A 24,113-nucleotide genomic window follows, 5' to 3' on the forward strand; every position below is an offset into this window, starting at 1 on the left:
TCCTTCATTGATAAAACGCGAACAGTCTATCTTAATTTTTGTCTCATTATAGCCCAAGACAGTTAGATCGGATTATTATTTGACAAAACTAAATTTTTGATTTATGGTGGGTAATCAAAAATACTTAGATCCCCTCTCCTAGATTTAGAATAATACCATATTTTATTATTTCCATGGTATTTTTATTGAAGAACATGGAAAAACAACAAAATTGTTCCCTCTCCACAAATAAAGGCTCCAGTTCTTCCAAATGCTTTTCATCTGAAACTTTCTGCATCTTGGCTATTCTAGTTTTTACCCTTTCACCGGAACTTGGAATGATGAAGGATTTTGACTAGACGTTTTTCTCTGGCGGTCATACTCCGATAATGTATCCATATTGGGCAAAATCTTCTTCAGATTGACTTCTACTAGATATAGAAATGCATGAGTAGTTGCGCGTGTCAGAGCGGAATAGACAATACCTAGACCAAAACACTAGACCCCCTGCGTCATCACTTGCACATTGCAGAATCAATCCTTGTTACTTGTGTATTGTAATGACAAAGGCGAGTTGAAGTTGACATTATTTTTTGGTATAATATACTTACCTCAATGCATCAAAGAGCACGGTTTTTCGGGAGATAGCAGCCATAATTTCGGTCAAATTCGAAAGGGGCACCACCTCATTCATGAGTTGGTAGCAATTTAAAGAAACATAGATAACCCAATGATCCATTGACAACCCCTCCATCAACAGAAATAATTCTTTAGAAATTTACTCGTGGACCATTGGCAAGTACCAGGTTCATCCAAGCATCAGCTGTTCTTTTCTTGTCGTTGGCAAAGCTTTCCATGGTCTTTGATCCTTCTTCTTCAGTTTGTTTGCCTTTGACAACTAAAGACAGTTGATCAACTGCCACAAAATTTAACATAATTTCAGCTTGTTTTTAGAAGAAGCATCTCGTTAACGATCATATGATCTTCTTTGGTAGGCATCAGAACGACAGGACTCTTATCCAGTGCAGCTAACTTTACGAAGAGATCTACAATTTCGTCAGTTGGAGCTCCAAGCGAGTTTCCAATATTTCTCTTGTTAAAAGTATCAAAAATCCAGTCGAATATCAGCAAATATATTAGCATGACTCAAACCGTTCTTTTGTCTCATTTTAATCTTTAACTTACACGTACTCATTTTTGCCTGAATGGACTGAAGGTGCCCATTGATAATATTCTATTTCTAACTTCAAGACAAGTCAGAGGTACATAAAGATGATTAGCAGATACTGGTCATAACTGAAGAGAAAACAGGCACTTAGCACTACCCCTTGGCAAATCATCGGACATGCTTTCAATAATTCTCACAAGAAGAAAGAAAAAAAAAAATTGCCGACACCCCGTCCGGCGCCCTGGGGGGGGTTAGGGGTTGAGTTCGCACCCCCGCCCCCCCATGGCGGGGTACCTAGTAAAAACGTAACACAAAATAATAAAACCGAATTTTGTTTCGGTTTTTAAAGCTTTTTTGTACCCCCCCTCCCGAAAAAAAATCCTGGATACGGTCTTGGGGTAAAGCATACTAACTTCATAAATAAGAAAAAACTAGTACTCTGAAGTGTCATACTCAAACTTAGTGGAATGTCAAAGAATGTTTTGCTGTTTTAAAAATCTTAAAACGCATTCCATAATAAACCTCTTTCTTCTCGTCATACTCGAGTGAGTTTACCTGAATGATGTATGGTTAATTAAGTTCCTTTTCTGAGGTAAAAAGAGCCACCATTTAAGAGCATGTTATCATCAGTACTCTCACGTTCTAGCCTGTACCAAGACAACAACTGAAAAAAGATCAACACTCTCACCGAGATATTTCGGTTCTTTTTGGGCAGGCATCAATAACCCAGTGAGCCACCCACAAGTCACAACTTTTCAGATCCTTTTTGTAAATACTTCAAGCTTGTAATTTTTTTTAGCGTCCTCTTAACTTTATTATTTTTTCACAAGGTCGATACACCAAAATTGCCATGAAACACTGTACAGCTTTGTGCCAAAAAGCCTATCAGCAGCTTCAACTGCTCAAACTTGACGAGTTTTCACGGACTTCAACAAATAGGATATAGTTCTTTTACCAAGACGCTTGCAAACAGTGTCCACTTCCTCCCAAATGGCATCTCCTTCGGTGTTCTCCGCTTTTGACGTGTAATCGGTGATATAATTTGGAAATTTTACACCCAAGTGGTCAATATACGGTACATTAATATTCAATATACGGTACATTAATGATCAGGCATCAATGTTGCAGGACTACAGTCATTGACATATCGCTCGTCATCTCTTCGAAAAAGAGCATATGCTTTTTTTGTATTGTTTTGCAGTTTGTCACATGAGCCAGTGCCAGTGGTCAATGAAATCATGCAACTCTGTTTGTTCCTTTGTGGAACAAGGCAAACTTGCAATATGTTGAATCGACCTCCTTTCCGCTTGCACTTTCTTTAGCAGTATTTGCTTCAGCAGTGAACTTGATGTCTTTGACTAGTTTGTGAAGCGGTGAGCTTGTCAATATTTTAGGCATTTCGCAAGTTGGAATTTAGTTGCCTATTTCTTGCGAATATGCATGGAAATAAAAACCATCTAAAGACGTCAATTCTCCTGGTGTCATTTTCTCCCAACTTGGTACGTGTTTATTCAGCCTCCATAAATCCTGAATAATTTCAGGAGAGTATTACCCAGCAGCAATCATGAACTTTAGAGCGAATGAAAATACTGGCGAGATCCAAAGATTGAGCGGAAAACACAGTGGTTTTGTTTCTAACGTAGTTAGATTTTTTCCAGATTTCATAATAGGTCGGTACCAAACGAATACACAAAGACTGTACTAGTGATTATTTAGATTGTTTATAATGAAATAGACGGAAATATGAAGAAAAAAGTAACAATGATCCCCTCTGAAGTAATAGCCAGACGCTCGTCGTGTTGACAGATGAATATATTAGGCGACGATGCGTGCCAATCTTTTGCTTTCTCGACAAAATATTTTGCACCAGTATTTGCTTAGTTCAATGCCACTTTCTCATAAGCATTATTAATTTGAACTACAAATAGATCATGAACTGCTTTTCATACAGAACGAAAATATATCTAAAATAAAGAAAGTCTGTATTCCAGTAACGTCTGTCCTAAAACTGCGAGACTTAAGGCACGAACCCTGTTCCAAGAAAACCCTGGACCGAATGCGATAGCAACCAAGAAACCAGACAGAGTTTAAAGTTAAGATGCCATGATAAAAAGTATGGCCGAAGGAAGGGTGACGAGGATAGAGAGGGAAAAATCCAAAGTCAAGAAGCTGACATAAAAAAGATAACCATAGCTAAGCTAGAAATTCATCTTTAAATATGAATTTTGTTATATCAACACTTCTCGAAAGATACATATTTTATATCATTTTGCATACGAAGATACAGTTTTTGTCAAAAATTATATTTTATTCTTTTTAGTATTATCTTTTGCTGCTTATAAAATGCACGTAAAAGTACAAATTAGCTTTCAAATACCTTACAAAAAGGAGACAGTAATTCTCCTATATGGAATTTTCAGATATGGCAATTCCAATGGAGCAGTTTTCATTTGGTTCCAACAGCATTTTCGTGGGACGCCAGGCCATTTATCTAAATTTTCATAAATTGAATTTCGCAATTAACTTTTACCATTAAAATCAACGGAAACAACACCTAGTATTCCTGAATGAGGTTCAAATCGCAATTCTTCCTCATTTGACTATTTTTTAAACTTGCCTTTAAATTTTCGGTTACTATTTCCGCTCGTTCTTTACTAAGTTGCATCTAACGCTGCAACCATGACACCCACTCAAAGTTAATATAATTTGATTCAACTGGATCTTTTTTACTTGAATGTAATGCCGCTAGTTTCAGCAATTTAATCTTTTGAATAAGTAAAAACTCTTTGGACGCACCTTAGTTGCAAAAGGTAGAGGAAATAAAGATTTCTGAGCCACTGAGGTCCATTTGTTCTGTCAGGATCAAATCTTCTATGGAACTCTTCAAGGTTCGGACCCCAATTACCGAGTGAATTAATTCCGTCACTGAGAGCATTGGGCACTTCAGCAGCTATAATTTTATTTGAACATATTAGACTAAAATAAATTTAATAGTATAAACACACACACACATATATATACATATATATATATATATATATATATATATATATATATATATATATATATATATATATCATATATATATATATATATATATATATATATATATATATATATATATATATATATATATATATATATATATATATATATATATATATATATATATATATATATATATATATATATATATATATATATATATATATATATATATATATACATATACAGAGTAAAATATTTTTCATTTACAACAAAACAGCTTAAATACCTGTTGGCATACTTTAGCGCTGAAAATATTACCAACAAAATAAACAGCCATCTTCTAACTAAATTTTACAACAACGAAAAAGAAAACCATAATAAACAAGATGCTAAGCTTGTCGTAAGATGTTTCTTCACTAGTTTTAGAAGATATCGCTTGTTGCCACATTCTCGAACTGATACTGGAATTGAGTTCCAGATTTTTGGCCCAGTGTGACGGATGTTGAATAAAGCTCTCGACGTCGGACGAATTTCGCACGAAAAGTCTGAACGATGAGTAGTAGGATAATTATGAAATTGGGAATTAGTTAGAAAAATACCGGAGAAATTTACAGGTAAATTACTATATTGATAATCGTGACAAATACTAGAGATAGAAATTAAATGAAGTTGGTCCAAAGAAAAAATTCCTGAAGTCCCATATAGTTGTCTAACTGAAGATCTGAAATCAACATTAAAAAGAATCCTCATTGCTTTATTGTGACGTATTTGGAGAGATTTGAATATAGACGAAAAGGTAGAAGCCCAAACCAAAATGCAATAGAGAAAATATGGGTGTACGAAAGAATAATAAATAGATTTTAGGATAATTTTAGGAAAGAAATAACGAAGACGAGTTCGCATGCCAATATTTCGTGTAGTTTTTAACGATAATGTTGTTACATTTTAGATATTTCTGATGTCGACACTTGTTAATGATTTTTTTTTTTGGGGGGGGGGAGGGGGTGCACTGGACATATACGTAGATTTAACTCTTAGTTAGATCTACAGGTAATTAGATATATCTTAGTATCTATAATTAACTCCTACGTATCATGTAGCCAATGTTTCCCCAAATCGCGTTTTGTGGAAAACTACGATTCGAGAACGGTTTTACTTTGGAAGAAAACCGAGAGATTTTGAGAAAAAACAATATGAACACAAAAGAATCTCGAACATAAGTAAACAATTGCTACTTCTGGTTTTCAGTATGTAAAGCTGATCCATATAAAATTATTTTTATAAAGTTAATTTTTTTGGTGAAATCTTTTTTCCCTAAACGGTTTTTCACACACAAATTAAATCACTCCCCATGAATATCTATATTTTTTTTTTAGGGGAAAAAAACGACACTCTACAAAACCACAAGATTCTTTCACAAGACGCAGCATTGGGGAGTGTAGGAAAATGAAGAAGAACAAAGTAGCTAATCATCTCCTTTAAGTTAATAGCCAGGCTCTCGGAGTGTTGATAAATAAATAACGAAAAAGCTTTCCATACTTTTGTTTTCTCGATATAAGATTATGCCTTAGCACTTATTTAGTTCAATACCACTCTCTGTTACTATTAATTTGAACTAAAAACGGATCATGAACTGATTTCTATACCCAACGGAAACGCATCTAAAATAATGGTTCATTTACACATAGCGGAAATCCGTCCGGATTTAGCAATCCGTGCTGAGATTTCATCCGTTTTCTTGCTTGAAAAACTATCTAGCTTCCTGCAACGAGTTCGTCAAATTAGGACGGATTTTTGGCAAGGTTTTTAAATGAATAAAAACATGACTATGGAACATCAAAATCTTTGTTGTTTTAAACTGAATTTCTTTCTCTTTTTGTCTTCCATGCCTCCTTTGTAGTATAAGGACTAAAGTGAGAGTCAAATTAGCCAATAATTTTCTTTTAGAACTTATCTTCATCCAAGCTGATGCATTTATTTGAAAACTTTGACTTAAAACGTAGCGTTTTCTGGACCATCATTCAAAAAGATATGGACGGATTTCTGCATGGATTTCCGCAATCGTGGAGAACCAATACTGTGTAGGCCTTAGCATCAAGCTACATGACTTACATACAGAGTCTGGAATTCTATTAAATAAATAGGAGTAGACAAGTAACAATTAAAGCCTTCACAAAAAGAGTAAAAGAAAAATTTGTAAACTTCTAAAATATACCAAGGTCTATAGCAATAAGAAATTTATGATGCAAGTTTTAAAATTGTATATTTAATGGTTCTTAAATTCTGTCGCCAGGAAAAAACGGAAATTTAGTCACTGAAACTTGAAAATACTGAACGGGGACCAGCTGATTTTAAAATTTTTAAGAGAACACAAAAGAGCAAACGAAAAACAACCAATCCATTGTTTAGGGAACTGCATAAATAATTCTACTGGCCATTTTTTTTACTCCCCTTGTGACTACCGAAAAAAACTCACATGAAACCTTGCATAAATTCTACTTATAGTCTTTTTCTGTATGTCCGAATGAACAAAAGATGTTCTTTTTTACACACCAATAGAACACGCCAACGGATGCTTTGAGGTTAACCACGATTGAGCATAAGCCTTTCTTAAGAGCTTAGACCCTTCTTCTTAAGCCGTTCTTAAGATAAACAAAAAAATCGTAATCTAAAACTCACGTAGAAACTATTTATTTTAATGCTTAATCAGATCGATTAGTAAATATCCAGGGCTTGTCAATAGATTGGTCATAAGATCTAGGAAGAAGAATCAGTAACAAGTGCTACTTTAAGCCTACAATGCAGAAGCCGAATTTACGATAATTGAATTTAACATGGCAGCAATAGGGGAGACTTGAGTGCTTTGTCACGCTTGCGTTTTTTTATTACAAAAACATAATCAACATAATCTAATGCCACATAATTTATTCTATAGATATTTAAATTGAAAACCTCTGGCATTCTATCTACCCTTACAGCAATTTCGGTTCTATTAATTTGTCCCTGAAGATATTGAATATGTTATAGCCACTGACACGGGCGGGTACTTTGAGGCAATAAGTGAGCTATGACACACATAGAAACAGGCTAGAGAGTTTACTTGGCTGCATTTTTAAATTTGGGACTTGGGGCGCAGTTATTCAACCAGGCATGCACACAGGGTGTGAAAACTGCATTGGTATGCATTATCAACTCGCAGTAATTGCACATTCGTTACGGTATTGCACGGTAGGCTGGCACGGTATTGTAATAAAAAACTTAATCTTGTCATGTCTTTCTAACAAAGAGTTTTTTCATCATACCTGGCGTCTAGGTTTTAGGACACAAATTATATAATTGTAACATTAAACCTAGATTACTACAGACATCAAGTAATCCTATTCTCAGCAATCTCCATGCATCTTTCCTTTGTGAGCAGGAACTATGACTAGTTCAATAAACTTCTGCCAAAAAAGAAAGTAATAAGCCCTGCAACAACGATTAATCCTGTTAAATCCTGTATATTCTGCCAATTAGAAATTTCGACCACCTTTTGGTCCCAATTTCATTTTGCAAACATTTGGAGTCTAGTAACATGGGGTTTTCGAACAAAGCACAATAGAAAAACCATGCGTTTCATATAACTTTATAACTAACTGCCATCTACAAAAAAAATATAGGTCTATATGACTGAACCTACTAAGGTCGGGCTTATACGAGCATCACAAGCTCGCTTAAGTTGCAACTGTGACACAAATGCACAAAGGTCTTTTCTTCTTCTCTGAATTATTATGCTTTCTAAAGCAAAGATCGCCATTGTTTAAGTTTTTACAATGAATACGGAATGAAAAGCATCGCATAGCTTTAGAATAAAACTAGGAAGAAAAACAATATTCTGACAAATCAACAAATTTCAGTTGTGTGTACTTGATTTTGGGCATTCATTGAAGGATACACACTCATTCCGACCAATATTAGGATGAACCAAAGACTCCTTTCACTCTTTGGATTTTTTTACCCTTAAAACTGTGAAATACTTGATGGTATTTTCCCTCTTGATTCTTTAATTTACAAATTTTTCGTCGGATCACGACAGTTTTCATTCTAATATTCCATGAACGCGAAGTTTGATTCCACATATTTTGGAAAAATAAAATGACCATACGCACAGTTTATATGACAAATCATATTAGATTCTTAGAAAATATATATTAGTCTATTATAAAATCTAGCTACAAGTGGGCTGAGGTGAGAAAAAAAAAAAAAAAAAAAAAAAAAAAAAACAAGCAACATGGGTATTTTTATTATAATTTTATACAGATTACCAACTTTACCTTTAACCCACCAGCTTTAACTCCAAATGATTCCTAATGATCAATAAAAGTAATTCTTGTACAGATAATAGATCAGTCGACCAAAAACACGTAGAGGAGCCCTCACTTCGTCGTGCCAACTCCTTTGTCCCCACCCCGAAAGGCATCAAAAAGGTACCTATCATCGTTTGTTCCATACTTCGTGAACCACTATAATGAGGAACTAGTTGAAAAGGAAATCTATAAAAAGTTGTGAAAAAGTTTATTTATTTTTATATTTATTTATCTGATCTCATGTGTTATATTTTCTTGTTGTTTGACGTCCGCTGCTAGCTATAAGCTATTATGGAAATAAAGAGTTATTATTATATAATAATTATAAATGGTCATTTCTTTTGCTGTCATAAAAGACAAAATCGAGCCCTATAAGCCTTTGCGCATTTTACATACTTCCTATTGCTGAATGTAAATCTAATTGACAGGATGTCTTAGAAATACCGCAGCATACTGATCGTCCACAAAAAGAGCGTCTTTTGTAATACATGGGGATCCCAAGGCTCAATGCGAGCTGCTTTTTATACGAAAATTTACCTTGAAATTTATTTTTTATTACATGTATAGTCAATTAGTTTTATGTTTCGATGTTTTTTGTGAATTCTTTTTGTAACTGAATAGAAAATTAGAAACCAAAAGGGTACGCTGTTAAAATGTTGGAAAAAAAAAATACGTACAACGCAAGAACGCAATTGCAAGGAGGGCCAGTGGAGCTTTGTATACAGTCCTTTGCTTCCAGAACCACAGATACTGCGATATGTCACCTTTAATTCCAAAATTATCATACACAACCGTCTGAGGTTAGTAAACTGGTCTATTGCAATATCGGAAATTATGTCACTTACCCGAATGAAGATACTTGAGGGAGAGATGAATGTTGATTGAGGCATGAAGACCAGAAACTGCTCTATAGAAAACACGTTTCTCAAAACAAATATCTAAAATATAAATTTTACTTAAAAAGAAACATCTTAAAAAACGTAGACACAATTTAGAAACTGGCTATGACAGCTAAAAATTATGCAAAAGGGTAAAAAGCTAACAGCGGGTAATTCTGCTTAAGGCCCAGAAATCTTACGATACAACCAATAGGATTGTGCACGAAAGAAGAAAATTTTGGCAGACCTAATGTTTTAGCTTTCACCAGGAGTGAATGTCTTCACATTTTTACGAAGCGAAGTCAACTAATCTCTTTAGTTGGGGCAATTCTTCTGGGGTTAATTAAAAGCTGAAGCATCGGATTTTTCTGAAAAATTTGTACTTGCTGTTCTTTGTCGTAAATAAAAGCTTTATTTTCATCTGCAAGAGTTCATATAATACTATGAAGAGATTTTTCTATAAACAATTAAAAAAATTAGTTTATTGAAAATTTTCCATGATAGTCATCAAATTATATTAAAAGTAATATTGAAGCACGTTTCCTAGAGGATATTATACATAAAGAATAGTTTTTTTCTACTTAAAGTAAAGAGCAACATTAAAATTCAGAACAAACAAAAAACACTCCATATATGAGAGGGGCTGCAAACTTCTCAAACCCTCGCCTGTAATACTACAGTTTGTTAGTTTTTTTTTTAAACTTTTTACTCTAATTCAACGGCCCATGTTTTTCAGCAGTCGTTCATAAAGGATTTGGACCAAAGGTGAAATTTTTGCGTAAAGAGCGAGGGGCTTAATTTCTGATTATTTTTCAAATCATGCCCAGGCGTAACCAACACGTGAAACGGGCAACCAGCCTCATGATCCTCCGATTGTGGGCTGTTAAATTGTATATTTCAATAATTGTAAATTATTGCCACTTGCCACTTTTCAGTTTTTCTGATTAGGAATTAAAATATCGGATTGTAATTAAATTTTTGGAAATTTTTTTAACATTTAGTCAAAATATTCGATGAACAGTGGTTTTACTGACTAGATTCGTATATATATTTTTACTACAATATTTCGAGTGGACGGAGAGAGGACGAAGATTTTAAGAACTCTTGATCTTCAACGCGATAGAAGCCATTGCGACCTCTACAATAGGGTTTTCTGATGTTTAAATATATTGTATACACATGTTTAAATACACAGAAAGTTTGTTTATAGATAGTAAAAGATAAAATTGATGAAAACAAAGCTCCTAGTAGCACTTGCAGCCCTCCCTCCTCCCAAAAACTTTCATGTCGAGGCTCATGATGCCCCATCTCACCTTTTCCATCTCTGTAGTTGTATGGTAGCTGCCCCCACTCCCCGCCTAAAAATAAACCAGCGCCCCTCCTTCACATCTGCTGATGCACGCTTACACATAATTGTATGCGATTATATGAAATGTGAAGTAAATCAGTTTAGTTAAATGAAGCTTTAAAATAAATGTCAGAAAGATTTTACTGCAATAAGAAGGGGGGTATCACCCCGTAGCATCCTTATTCAGGTTTAGACTAACTGAAGAGAGATGAGAGATCAAATCCTACAGGCTACCCCCATACTCTTTCCTATATTTGTCTGGAGGTTTATGAAGAGTTAGATAATTTGGAAATTGAAATGCGCTAATTGAGGCATCTACCCCCCTCTTTCACCTAGTCCATGATCCGCTAACCCTCCGTCATAATAGCTGATGTGCAACGACAGTGATGTTACACATCACTATACACATTTCCTTGAAAATTAATAAGAAGCAGATTAGTTAAACCAATAATTAATATAAATGTCAATTTTAACCATTTCTCTTGTTTTAAAAACGTGACTTTAAATAAACTAATACGCGACCATGCGCCACTACTTCCCCTGCGACTGGTAAGGTATATATATAGTTTTTGACATTTTTAAATCGACTGGCTATTTCAAAATTTTCGATTGATAGCAACTTTGTCCTCCATGGCACAAGATCGTAGTTTGGTGGCACAAAATGGCAGAAAACGCCACATTCCCGTGGCAATATATTTTTGTTAGCTTAAAAATGGCACTAGAATTTTTAATTTACGTTCGAATGAGCCCTTTTCCGATCTTCAATAACCACTGATTTAATACGCACACCCCTGGAAAAAAAAAAAAAAAAGAATAAAAACGCACCCGTGAAATTTCTTTTAGAAAAAAAAAAAAAAATCAGAATTCTACATATTTGTAGATAGAAACTTGAAAGCTCTACAATTGGGTTCTCTGATATGCTGAATTTAATCGTGTGATTTTCACTAGGATAACTTATCTTTTTTAGGGTGTTTCCCCATGGGCGTACAAAGGGGGGAGGCAGCCCCCTCCCCCTAGAACTTCAAATTTACACTAGACATGGCTCAAAAAGCAGATGGTTGAAAAAGCAGATGAAAAAAGGTAGATGGCTAAAAGAGGAGTTGATAAAAGGTAGACGGTTGAAATAGCTGGAAATAAACAGAAATGTTCAAATATCGGTTCCGATATCGATATTGTACCGCGACACGCAAAATTTGTTTTTACTGTAGCACCGAAAATCGCTGCTTATCAGGCGAAATTGGGCAATTTTAACACTTTAGGAAATAACCGTTGTAGCAACCCTGTATAAATTACTACTTCGTATTATATCAAATAAATTTGATGAAAACAAGCAGCCTAAGTTTTTAACATGTTTTAGATTGTTGTCTAATCAATGGATATCCGTGAATTTTTTTTTCAGAAGGGTCCGTACGCCCCCCCCCCTAGACAAGAAGCTACGTACACCCATGGGTTTCGCACCTTTTTCAAAAATCCAGCAAATTTTCTCAGGATCGTAGATTTCAATCAGCAACATTAAACTTAATGATCTATACTATTCGGACACAGCATAAAAATTCAATTCTTTTGATATATTAATTTTTTTGTTATCAAACTTTTTTTTTAACTTTGGCTACTATTGATCAAAGTCACTTCTTACTTATAGCTCATGATCACAAACTGTTTGAAAATTGCATATACTATACATGGGTGTACGTAGATTCTTGCCTAGGGGGGGGGGGCAGCCGATTATGTGATGAAGAGCGGGGCTGAAGTTATATTGGCAGTTTACAAAATCTTACATTACCGGCAAGTTCTATCATACCTATGGAATCTAGTAATCACCAAAAATCATAAATGATCAATAAAGTTCAGCATTAATCTTCTCGGATTAGAGCAAAAAAATTCCAAGATATTATGGATAATTGCTTCTTGTTAGACTTTTATTCTGTCCTCCCAGCTGTTTATTTCCAGCTTTTTCAACAATCCACCTTTTATCAACTGCTTGTTTTGCCATCTACCTTTATTCGTCTGCTTTTTCCACCAACTGCTTTTTCATCCATATCTAGTGTAAATTTGAAGTTCTAGGGGGAGACAACTGCCCCCCTCTGCCCTCCCCTCCGTACGCCAATGATACTATAGCTGGCATTATTTGCCAAAAAAAATCGATTGATTAATTTTTCACTTTTTACTACCACACCATAACGGTTTTGAAGATCTTCTTTATTTGTTATGTCCAAATTACAAAAATGGTGAAATGTGATTCCCCAGACATAACACATTTTATAATGTGCAGCAAGTAGCACTTTAATAAAGAATATCTTCCACAAAAGACCACTAGGATTAAAATTTTTATAATTGAATATAAGAGGAGCATTTAAAGCAAATTTGTGCCACCAGCCAAAGCGTTCTAACAGGTGAGAGTGAAGACATCAGCTGATAAGAATCTGAAATTATCATCATCGAAATTATCTGAAATTCTCATCAGCGTCGCACAAAGAATACTAATATAATAATTTAAAAATAAAGTCTATTTAAAAATTGAAAAAAACATGAAATTCTGATGAGTTAGCCAAAAACTTAAATTACGCTGCTTTGATCAACAAGAATAATTTTTATTATTATATAATAATTTAATTTAATTAAAAATAAATATCCTTAAATATTTATTATAAATTATAATATTAGTAATAATTTGAATGATTTAACTTATTTAATTGAAAAGAACACTTTTATTCTAATACTTTTAATTGTTCGAATCTTTACACTGTGCTTTTAAAGCAAAGTTCAAAGAAAACAAAGAATAGTAGCAATCTAGTCATTCAAATAAAGGTGAGAAACAAAGGGCTTCAAAAAATCTTTCAAAGGTGTTTCTGCTATTTCCAACTTGCAAATTCTGAACTTTTTTAAAGAAGATTATTTTTCAAGCTAAAGTTTCAAGAAACCTTTAATGTATTCCTAACAACCTTGTAAAATATTTTGAAAGGATATCAAACAGTCCGTGGCAACAAACTGTAAGTAAGGAGCGACCCTGCTGTAAGTAAGGAGCGACAGAGCGATCCTTATAGCTTTTTGTCAAGATTCTACTCGTCAGACACTGGGCTACAAAGAATAAACAGCCTGTAAAAACACTGTCAGAATATTCAAGCCCCTGTCATTATTTTTTCGGTATCTTGAAGAAAGCAAAAGATAGTTTACATGAAGGTAAAAACATGACACAAAAACAGTTAGCTAAACTCAATATCAACTTGAACACAGGAACTAATATTTATCTTCTTTCATGCTAACCAACTAGTTCACACCTTTGCAATCATTTTTCAGCGTGTCTGAACTAGAAATTATGCAAGGAATTGCATGAATTTTCACGGCAAACTTTAAAAGCCAAACAAAAGAAAGTAAAAATCCAACCACCAGAGAAAGACAACCCCGATTTAAATTACCTTGAGAAAGTGAAGAACAGATATAACGCTCACAAGAAGATGACTGAAGGAAAAGAAAATCAGAAAAGACGATAGAAGACATACTGCAAAAGTGAGAAAATAAGTAATTATGAATAGAAAAATAAACTGGTTATAGATGGTTGGTTAATAGTTATACAAACAAATCTGAAATCCAAAGATACGCTTTGATCTCCAAATTTGATGGGAGAGAATTGACGGGAGGAGCTCCAAATTTGAGGGAAGGGCCCATTGAACAGGTTATTGGGATATTACCCGTGTGGATTTATGACAGAGATGAGATCAAAATGCGTTTCTTCATTAATACAGAGAAACCAAACAAACAAACTAAAACTAACAAACAGGGAGGATAAGTTAAGAAAATCAGATTGCAATAAAACATTATTACCCATATGCGGAAATCAAAAAAAGTTAAATATAATGAAAGAGCATTATTATACAAATATTATGTTATCTCTTAAAACACGGTTTACGAGAAACGGCAACCGCAATAAGAAAACTAATAAATTAGCTTCAGAATGAACCAGAATTTTTAATATTAAATGGTCCAGAGGATTATAAGGGGGATTTTCTGAAAATACAGGGCACCAGGAAATGTTAAAGCCGCGTCGGCAAGTCCTGAGAGGTTCAAACCTCCAATCCACAAAGCCCTTAAAGAGTTGCAGCCCTTAAGATAAATATAGCCAAGAAACTACCAGGGCTTCAACCTTGGCCTGAGGTGGCCTGTGATTCTATTTTGGCCTGAGGTGGCTTTTTTCTACGATCAGTTTTTTTCTTCTGTAATGGGTTTTTTCTTGGGCTTTAAAAAATACTTACTTTATAAATCCAAGAGCTGATACACTAATTCAACAATATTTATTTTTTAATTCGATGCAGAAAAAGATATGAAAGCAAAGGTTAGAAGGGATAGTACAGAAAGAAGACATATAGAGAAGATATAAAGATTAATATAAATATAGATAATTAGTAAACATACAAAGAACAAGTAAAAAAAAATTGTTCGGAACTAATTTACCTCCCATGTTTCGAGTATCAGTAAATAGATTGTATTCAAGACTGGGCCTAGAAAAAATAAAAGCTTGAAATAAAAATTTTTTATGAGAAATCCTTTCTATTAGGCACAGGGTGAATAAGCAGCAAAAAATATATTAAAAATAACCAAGAAAAATATGTAAAAACTAAAATATTTCATTATCTACAAAAAGAATTAGTATAATTTATGAAAAAAAAAAAAAATCCTATGTTTTTTTCTCTTCGACAAAATTTTGAAAATTACACTTGTAGTGATTTTTATCAGCAGTTTTTTGAAAACACATAAATTATGCCATTAAAAACACTTTATGTCCTGAAAAAAAAGTAACCAGTCAGGAATAAATTATGCCATTAAAAACCAAGTATGCGAGACTAGAAAATCTTTTGTGCACTATATATGCATACCAGTTATTGGAACGGTAATAAGGAAGAACTTAAGAGTTATTGCAGTCGCTCGCTGAGTTTAACTGAAAGATGGCGTTGGAACAGAATTTGTGTTTCTTTTTGGCCATTTGCCTAGTTCTAATAATATTGGATATCCCTCTGTCTTGAATCAGTATGTTGATTACAAGAAACTCGTTAGTAAATAATAATAATATTTAATTATATCACACATAAGTGTAGTAAAACATTTATAAAAAAAGTAAAAAACAAAAATAACAGAAACCCAAATAAACCAAACGTATCAAGTAACGATAAGGCGTCAACCAACGATACGCCGTTGCCGACAGCCTATTGTTCAGATCAGTCAGCTTCACAATAATATCCGTCAGGTAAAAATATTCTACTATAAGGAAGAATGAATATCAGATAAATCGTTTTTCCAAAATATTAGGAAAAGGCAAGAGAAGTGAAAAACAGCTTGAGGAACTGAACTTACAAACAGCTGACGAAAAATAAGTAGAAAATTGACAGCCTACAAAACGGTCATAGCAAAAAAGCTTAGGCCCCCTGGGAAGAATAATAAATACTTGTTTCTATTACTGCAGTCATATGACATTAGCTATAACAGCCCCAGTGGGCCAGGATTAAAACAAAAAAAAAGTAAACAACAGAATACACTCTTTTTTTCAAACAAAAATGAAGAAAACGGAATGTTCTCTGCGCATATTTAAAACCCCCAGGAATATTCAGAAAGCACGCTAAGCGTGTAGTTACATCAATAATGCCTTGCAAACAGAATATTTCACGATTCAATTTTAATCTTGTATATTCAAATGTCTTTGTCACTGAATAAATGTCCATAAATATCAGCCATTTTGACTTAACAACGGACTTGAACACCATTGAGAGTTGAGCTGTTTTCAGTACAGAAAACAAAAAGACAGAAAAAAAGGAAAGAAATATCAAGTTAAAAGTGGAATGAACAGAATTAGTTCATTAATTATACATAATAGGAAAATAACTGACAAGGGGGCTGCAAGTTCAAGGATAACTGAATATCCGATTAATTTGAAAAGGTTATCATCGTTGTCTTTTGGATTATAATTAATCTACTTAACTTTTTAGTGTAAAGAGATACAGTTAGGACCCACAAAATCCAAAATCATGCGCAGAAACTTAATTTCAAGACAAATACGCATGGAGGATTTATTTCAGATGAGGCACAGCATTTAGAGGGGATGTATGACAGATGTATGATAGATTGTATGACTAGATTGTATAGGATGTATGACTAGATTCTTCATATTCCGTGAGGACATAAACTGGATTGAACTTTGAATCTAATTGGATTGCACAACAAGTGAAAGTGACTGCAGTAAGAGATTAAGAAATATTATTAATTTTGAGCATTCAAAGAGTGTAGACGTAAAGTGATTTAATAAGACATTAACGTGACCCTAATTGGTGAGCAGGAGAGGGGCAGATCCTCCCGTCAATCAGAATTAATACCTTTCCTTTTAATAATGCCTAAATATTATTGTCCTGAATGTAGAAATCCAGCAACCGGTGGGACAGTTCAGTGCACTAAATGCAGCCAATGGTGGCACCCCAAATGTGCAAAGATTACTCTTGGTTTAAGAGAGAAGTTAGAGAAATGGCTTTGCTTAAACTGTGATTTTCCTACTTCCCCTATGATTACAAGTGATGAAAAGCTTTCTGGCAAAGTTACACAAAAAGCAAGCCCTAGATCTGTTGTGAAAAACACGCCTGTAGTTACTCCCAGGTCCTCCAATCCCCAAGCAAAGACAACAACTAGGCCCAGCATTAAACAGAAAACTCCCTGTGTTGATTGTGGAGAATATATACGAAAAATTTCAGCGTTAAGAAATAAATGCTCTACCCTTGAGAATGAACTTTAAGTCAGTGATTCTATTATCGATAAGCTTGAAAATGAAGTCAGGTCTGTTTCTGAAAAGCTTGCTTTTGGTATGCAAGAACGCCTTAATTTAGAAATTTTAGTAGACGAAAAAAAAAACAACAATCGATTCTCTAAAGATGCAGATAAATCAGATTCAAAACCGATTTCCACTGGATCAAATCCCAAGCGGCCATGAACTTGGTACCCAGCCAGGATATGCCCTTTGTACATCGGATATGCCCTTTCCAAGTGCTTTGAATAATAATACTGACATAGCCGCAAGTGATGAGAATAATGTGATTCCGATTGACAAGTTACAGGAAGAGGACTTACATATCATTTTCGAGAAAATAATTAAGCAACCATGTATTAGTAAATTGGTTCCTGAAGCCAAATCAGGGAAGAATCCTATTGCCTGCCGTTTTCACTTGGCTAACAAGTGTATAAAAAAGAGTGATTGTACCTTTGTTCACCCCTGTATGTCTTTTTTTTACTACTGGTCACTGTAACGACAATTATTGCTCCCTTTCCCATTCCAAACCCTGCCATAAATTTCAAAGTGGCCTTTGTTTCGAAACTAAGTGCACGTTATTACATTTGAAAAACAGGGATTATCGTGCTATAGCCAGGCGCAGTAAAATTTGCAATAGTAAAATAGTTACAAGCTCTCAATCAACCCAAAAGCGGAGCCCCTCATTCAATTAATAAAATTAGCTCATCAGCGCATACTCTTCCTTTTTTATCCGAAATCCACCCTGCTCACTCAAAAAACTTCCACCTTTACCACCCAGAAAAAAACTCCATATCCACAGCAAAATCCCTTCCCTCTTAACACTCCAGTTAACCCCTCCCAAGTTGAACCCGCTGAAAATACCACCATCTTATTTCCCTCCCTTATTTTCCCGCCTCCGACCCATAAGTTTAATCCCTCGTGCCCAACCTACCAGGGTGACTCAGGTCTGAGACCTTTTGCATTTAATAATTGTCTTGTATTAAATCCTAATTGTTCGCACTTCCCGACAACTGAAAACAAGTCACACCTTCCTCATCATGCTTCGGCTGTCTCATCGCCCTCCCCTCCACCTCCAAATCCCCATGGTAAATCCTTCTCTTACCCTACTTCTCCGCAGCATCATAATATTAAATTGAAACCCCACCCAGGAAATTCTCAAACACACCAAGTATCCCTGTCGAAATTCCCCAATCGGTTTGTTTTTCCCAAAGTTTTAGTTATTAATGCCGAAAGTCTTAATTTTGAAAAGCTTACTGAACTCGAGGTGCTTTCAAAATCGAATCTAATCGATATTATAGCTATGAAGGAAGTACAGTCCCAAAAACCAGGGTCTCTGTGCCTGACAAATTATTCAGAGCTTATCAAACTCCGTCTTTTAGATCACCCACTTGGAAAAAAAGGTGGCGGTGTTTTGTTCTTTACTAAGAGTAACCTTTACCCAAAAGTTATTCGAGTCCCTAGTTTATCCGAGTACGATGAAATCCTCTGGCTAAGTATTAGACCAAAAGTTCTCCCGCGTCCATTTAATATTATTACAATAGCCGTTTTCTGTTACTCCCCAAATCAAAATATCGAGTCAAAATGTAAATTCATCCAGCAATTGCAGACAAGTGCTTATTTTGTTATTTATAAATATCCCATTGCTGGTCTTTTTTTAGTTGGATATGAAAACGATATTAAATTGTATTAATTTTGCTCAAAAAATATATTTAACAATTTTTTAAAAATACCAACGACTCGGGGAAATACCTCTCTTGATGTTATTTTAACTAATATGTATAATTTTTACAACCCTCCCTCACCTCTGCCTCCATTAGGTGGGAGTTACCATCTTTCAATTCTTTTATCCCCCTCCTCCAATTTTAATCATTCTTTCTCAATAACTTATGGCAGTTATCGTTCTCTTCAAAATTCTGGTTTTCTTACTTTTGTTCTGTGGCTGAACACTGATTACTAAGAATACTAAGATTGGTACGATATTTATAGTTGAAAAAATATTGATGAGAAAATGGCTTTGTTCCACAAAAAGCTAATTGACAAATATCAAATTTGCTTCCCGGAAAAAAAAATTTAAAAATTGCTCCAGTGACAAACCCTTTATTAACCAAACTATAAAAACACTAATTGGAACCAAATTGAAGCTTTTCAAAAATGGTGAACCAGATGAAGCCAATAAACTAAGAAAATCAATTAAAAGAAAAATTTGCAAATCAGGACAATTATACTACAAAAATAAGGTCGAAGTGTTGTTTACTAATAAACCAAAAAACTGGTATTCTGAGGTTAAAAAGCTGTGTGGCAGGAGGCTTGAACAGCTTAACTTCAATCTACCCGAGTCTCCTGATATTATTGCCAATGATCTCAATAAATTCCTCGCTTCCATTTTCCAGAGTCTTCCACAACTGTCCGACTAATTACCATCAATAGCCCTTTCTCCTTCCTTACCCACTGTTTCTCCGTCTGAGATAGAAAGAAGAATTCAAAAACTAAGAAAGACAAGTATTTATCCTTTGGATATCCCCTTTCCTCTTATCAGTGCCTTCGGTGATTTCTTGTCTAAGCCCTTGTCTTTCCTGTTTAACAAGATTACCGAGTCTGGGCAAATTCCTACAATTTGGAAACAGGGTTTCATAACCCCTCTGAAAAAGAAAAATGGAAAGCCTGGTTTTGAAGGCGTCCGGCCTATTACTCTTACTCCTATTTTCTCGAAACTTTATGAAGGTTTACTTGCAGATTGGATAAAGGAAAAAATCTTACCTCTTACTGACTTGAAACAATTTGGGAACCTAAAATCCACCTCTACTTCCCATTACCTCGTTTCTCTTATTGATCACATCGGGAAAATCCTTGAAAAGCCTAATTTCTGGCTAAATTTAATTTCCATCGACCTTCAGAAAGCATTCGACCATGTTAACCCCAATATTTTAATTGAGAAACTTGTCAATGAATTTAATATTGATCCATTACTGGTGAAACTAGTTGCCTCCTTCTTAACAAAAAGATTGTAAGATGTTAAATACCAAAATCATTATTCAAATCCTCTTCCTGTTCACAACGGCATACTCCAAGGTACTCTCCTAGGTCCCCTTCTTTTTTCATTAATGATTAACAGCCTCGCAAAGGAATTTCCTGACCGATGGAAATTTGTTGATGACCTAAAGGTCAAACTTGCTTCAGAAATTTAATAAGTGACCCTATGAGTATCCTTAATGAAATTGGAGACGAGACCTTAGACTTAGACATGACAGTAAACCCCTCTAAGTCCATGATAATGCCCATTTGTTTTCTCAAATCCTCGCCCTATTTTCTTAATCCTATCTCTCCTGAAATTTCTGTGTCCTCACTTAAACTACTTGGGGTCACAATTTCTTCAAATTTAAAGTGGGATATCCACGTTAATGACATCATCCATAGAGCTAATGTGTCTATCGCCCTCCTTAAGCTCCTAAATAAATTCAGCGCTCCCCCTTCCCATTCCATAAGGATTTACACGTCTTTTGTCCACCCGCATCTAGAATATGCTTGTCCAGTTTGGCACCCTGGTATCTCTCGCGAAGAATTGGAAAAAATTGAATCAATCCAAAAAAGGGCCTTGCGAATAATTTTCAAAGAAGGCAAGGTGCCATACTCTCTGCTCCTAAAAAGAGCTAGTCTGAAAACCCTGGAGCAAAGGAGGGTTTCGTTGTGCCTCCGTTTTGCAAAAATGCCATAACAAACCCTCGGACGGCAAGTATTTTCCCCAAACGTCACTCCCCATCCAGACTACGGCCGCCTCGAGCTGTTTCTGAGCCCATCCCTACTTTGTCCCCCATTCGCTGCGTTACTTCCAGATACGAAAGAACTTTTATCCCATTAATTACATAGAAAATTTATAAAATGCCTAAATAGTTTCTTTTTTTTTCCCCTCTTTTTTGTTTATTTTCTTATTTTCCTTTCCCGTTTCTTTCAATATTTTTGTTGCCCCCCCCCCCTTTCTTGACCAGTTTTTATTTTTTTTAACTCTTTTATTGATTTACTGTAGTGTAACTGCTGACACTTTCTTAGCATCCCTTTTAATTTAAATGCATTTATGTCTCGTTCTAAGTTTAGTTTGACCAGTTTTTAATGCTTTTATGTCTCGCTCTAAGTTTATTTTGACAATTTTTTTTTTTTATGTTTTAATTGACTTTTTACAGTTTTAATTATTGACTTTTAAATGATGTTCATTATGGTTTTTTGTTCTTTGCATTTTTAGTGTAACGATTTATTTGTTTGACTCCAAAGTCCGAATTCGGCCCTTTGTGGGCTTATGATAGCGATTTTTTTTAAATAAATATCTTATCTTATCTTATGAGCTCCACAAGCAAGCAAATCATACAAAAATACGGTTTCATAGAAGCCTTGAAATTTTTAGGGGGGGGGGGGGTAAATCTACCCCGTATTTCAAAATGAATAGGATTTCTACTGATGTAGGGAAAAATAATAGAAGTTCTGGAAACACAAGTTTCCACTTAGGGAGTCCACTCAAAGGTGAAATAATAGCCAATTTTGTTGTTTTGGCACATTCTTTTGTATTTATTTTCAGAGATGTTTTGTTAAATAAAGTTTTTGCATAATAGTTTTTCCGTTTTTTCTTTCTAAAGACGGCTATTTCGGATTTTAAAGAGGTTTTTTTGTTTAAGAATACTTTTTGATGCAAATTTTTATATTAAATCTAACAATGCAAATAGATTTATTCTAATACCTGCAATTTACGGATTAAAACTTTGTATAAAAAGCCAAAAGTTACAAAAAAAACTCTGAAAAAGGTTATGCCAACATTTTTGGCAATAAAAAGAATATTATTTTTGTTTTTTAAATTTCATATTAAAAGCTGCATTCAGACTGACGAAACAAAACGGTTAAACTATCTTTTTGAACCCAAAAGCAATCAATGTTGACGAAAAAACGTTTTAAACAATTAAGACACCCTAATTTTGAGCGATAGAAAAATTTTGGAACATGTGACAGGGAGGCAGATTAGACTGCATCGTTTTTAGTAATTACGATGCAGTTGACCTTTTGATCAGCATTATGAGGGCTAAAATGCAAATTTCCCTGCAGATTTAGATTAATTGCTGATTGGAGCAGGACTTATTGAAATCAATCTGTCCCATTGTCTTTGGAAATCATTAGATTGCTACAGTTTGTCTCAATTATTACAGTCCTAAACGTTTTCAAATTTGATGAATTAGTTTTGATTGTTTATTTCTATGGTTCAAAACGAAAATATAGACGAAAATCGCCAGAAAAACTTCATAATTTTAAAACAACAATGACAAAATTTGCATAAAGAAACGGTTTTCAGATACGAATATCCCTAAGATTAGTCCAGGAGGCAAAACACATTTTTGATTCAATGCCTTTGGTATTTTAAGCTATAGTTAGCTTGAGAATTTATGGGGATTTGCCGCCTTGGCCTCTCTAAAAAATGAACCCATATTTAAAAATAAAAATAAAGTATTACAAAATGTCCCACGGGTTAATTGAAATAATAAACCTAAGCAAATAGCAGCATCAAAAGCTTTGCATAAAATTATATCGCAACAACTTATTCCTTGTACATTTGTTATTTTAGAATGTTTAATCCAGTTGCTTTTGTGAGGTGGTTTCACTAAGGTACCTTCAAATTATAAATGTTAAGCAATTGTATATTATGTTTTTAGATGAGTCTATTTTATTTTTATGTATATTTTTTAGTTTTATTTTTTTTTCTCTACGCTGAATACGCCTTGTTAGATACAGGCGAAATATCGGGTTTTATTTTTTATTCGTTTTAATTTAATGGCCAGAGACCCGTTTTTAGTATTTATATTTTTTTGCCTCTCTAGATTTGCTAGCCACCCCCACACTATATTTAGAAAATGTTATACCTCTAGATTTATGTTAATTTGATTACAAAGACAATGAGCTGCTTCTAGGACTGCTTAGATAAATGGAAACTAGACAAACAATTTGGTCACTTTATTTTATTTTAAAAATTATTTTATTTTTAAAGTATTGGTTTCAAGTGGAAATGAGTGATGTCTCTATTTAGTTGGATTATTTATTTTTCAAAATCGGTTTTCTTTGATTTGTTGTATTGTGCTGCATCGTTCAACACTTGTATTTTTTTTAGATTTAAATGCACTTTTTATACAGCTTTAAATACACTTAAATACACCATTTAGCAGAAATTAGTTTAAGGAACTATTCAGACAGAAGGAAATTACTTGAAACAGTTTTCTTCATAGATGGCCTTCCATATTTTATGTGCATCTGGACCCTTATAGCCAGTATAACGTTCAGGATTCACGATCAAATCAACATAGATCTGGTCCTCGGGAGTCTCTTCATCAACAACACAAAAACCTGAAGTTTTAGCATCAGACTCTATCCATGTCGCAATACTCTCTGAAGCGGCTTTTATAAAATGAAATAACAATTAAAGCACAACAATCCTCTCCTAATCGTAGATTTTTACTATTCAAATAAACACCCACTTAACCTAAAAGAACAAAAAAAACAAAAAAAATCCCAAAGACCAAAAAAAAAAACTGTAAAGAATTGAAATTTTGTCACTTTTACAGGACCTTTATACAGAGAGTAATTTCATGATAGTGGAAGT

At 34.3% G+C, this 24,113-nt stretch overlaps 1 protein-coding gene across 1 annotated transcript; it reads right to left on the reverse strand.

The window, feature by feature from the left end:
* Nucleotides 1–2,383: 2,383 nt before the first annotated feature.
* LOC148956873 (ero1-like protein) lies at nucleotides 2,384–23,885 on the reverse strand. The gene is made up of 5 exons (XM_089092437.1): nucleotides 23,719–23,885; nucleotides 15,157–15,203; nucleotides 9,327–9,419; nucleotides 3,944–4,097; nucleotides 2,384–2,525 (listed from the first exon to the last, which is right to left on the reverse strand). Exons 2-5 carry the CDS (start codon nucleotides 15,161–15,163, stop codon nucleotides 2,384–2,386), a joined length of 396 nt encoding a protein of 131 aa, XP_088948563.1. The 5' UTR covers nucleotides 15,164–15,203; nucleotides 23,719–23,885.
* Nucleotides 23,886–24,113: the final 228 nt, after the last annotated feature.

This window comes from Artemia sp. Qi Xiang Cuo, chromosome 1, assembly GCF_049724085.1.
Source record: "Artemia sp. Qi Xiang Cuo chromosome 1, ASM4972408v1, whole genome shotgun sequence".
Classification (NCBI taxonomy): domain Eukaryota; kingdom Metazoa; phylum Arthropoda; class Branchiopoda; order Anostraca; family Artemiidae; genus Artemia; species Artemia sp. Qi Xiang Cuo.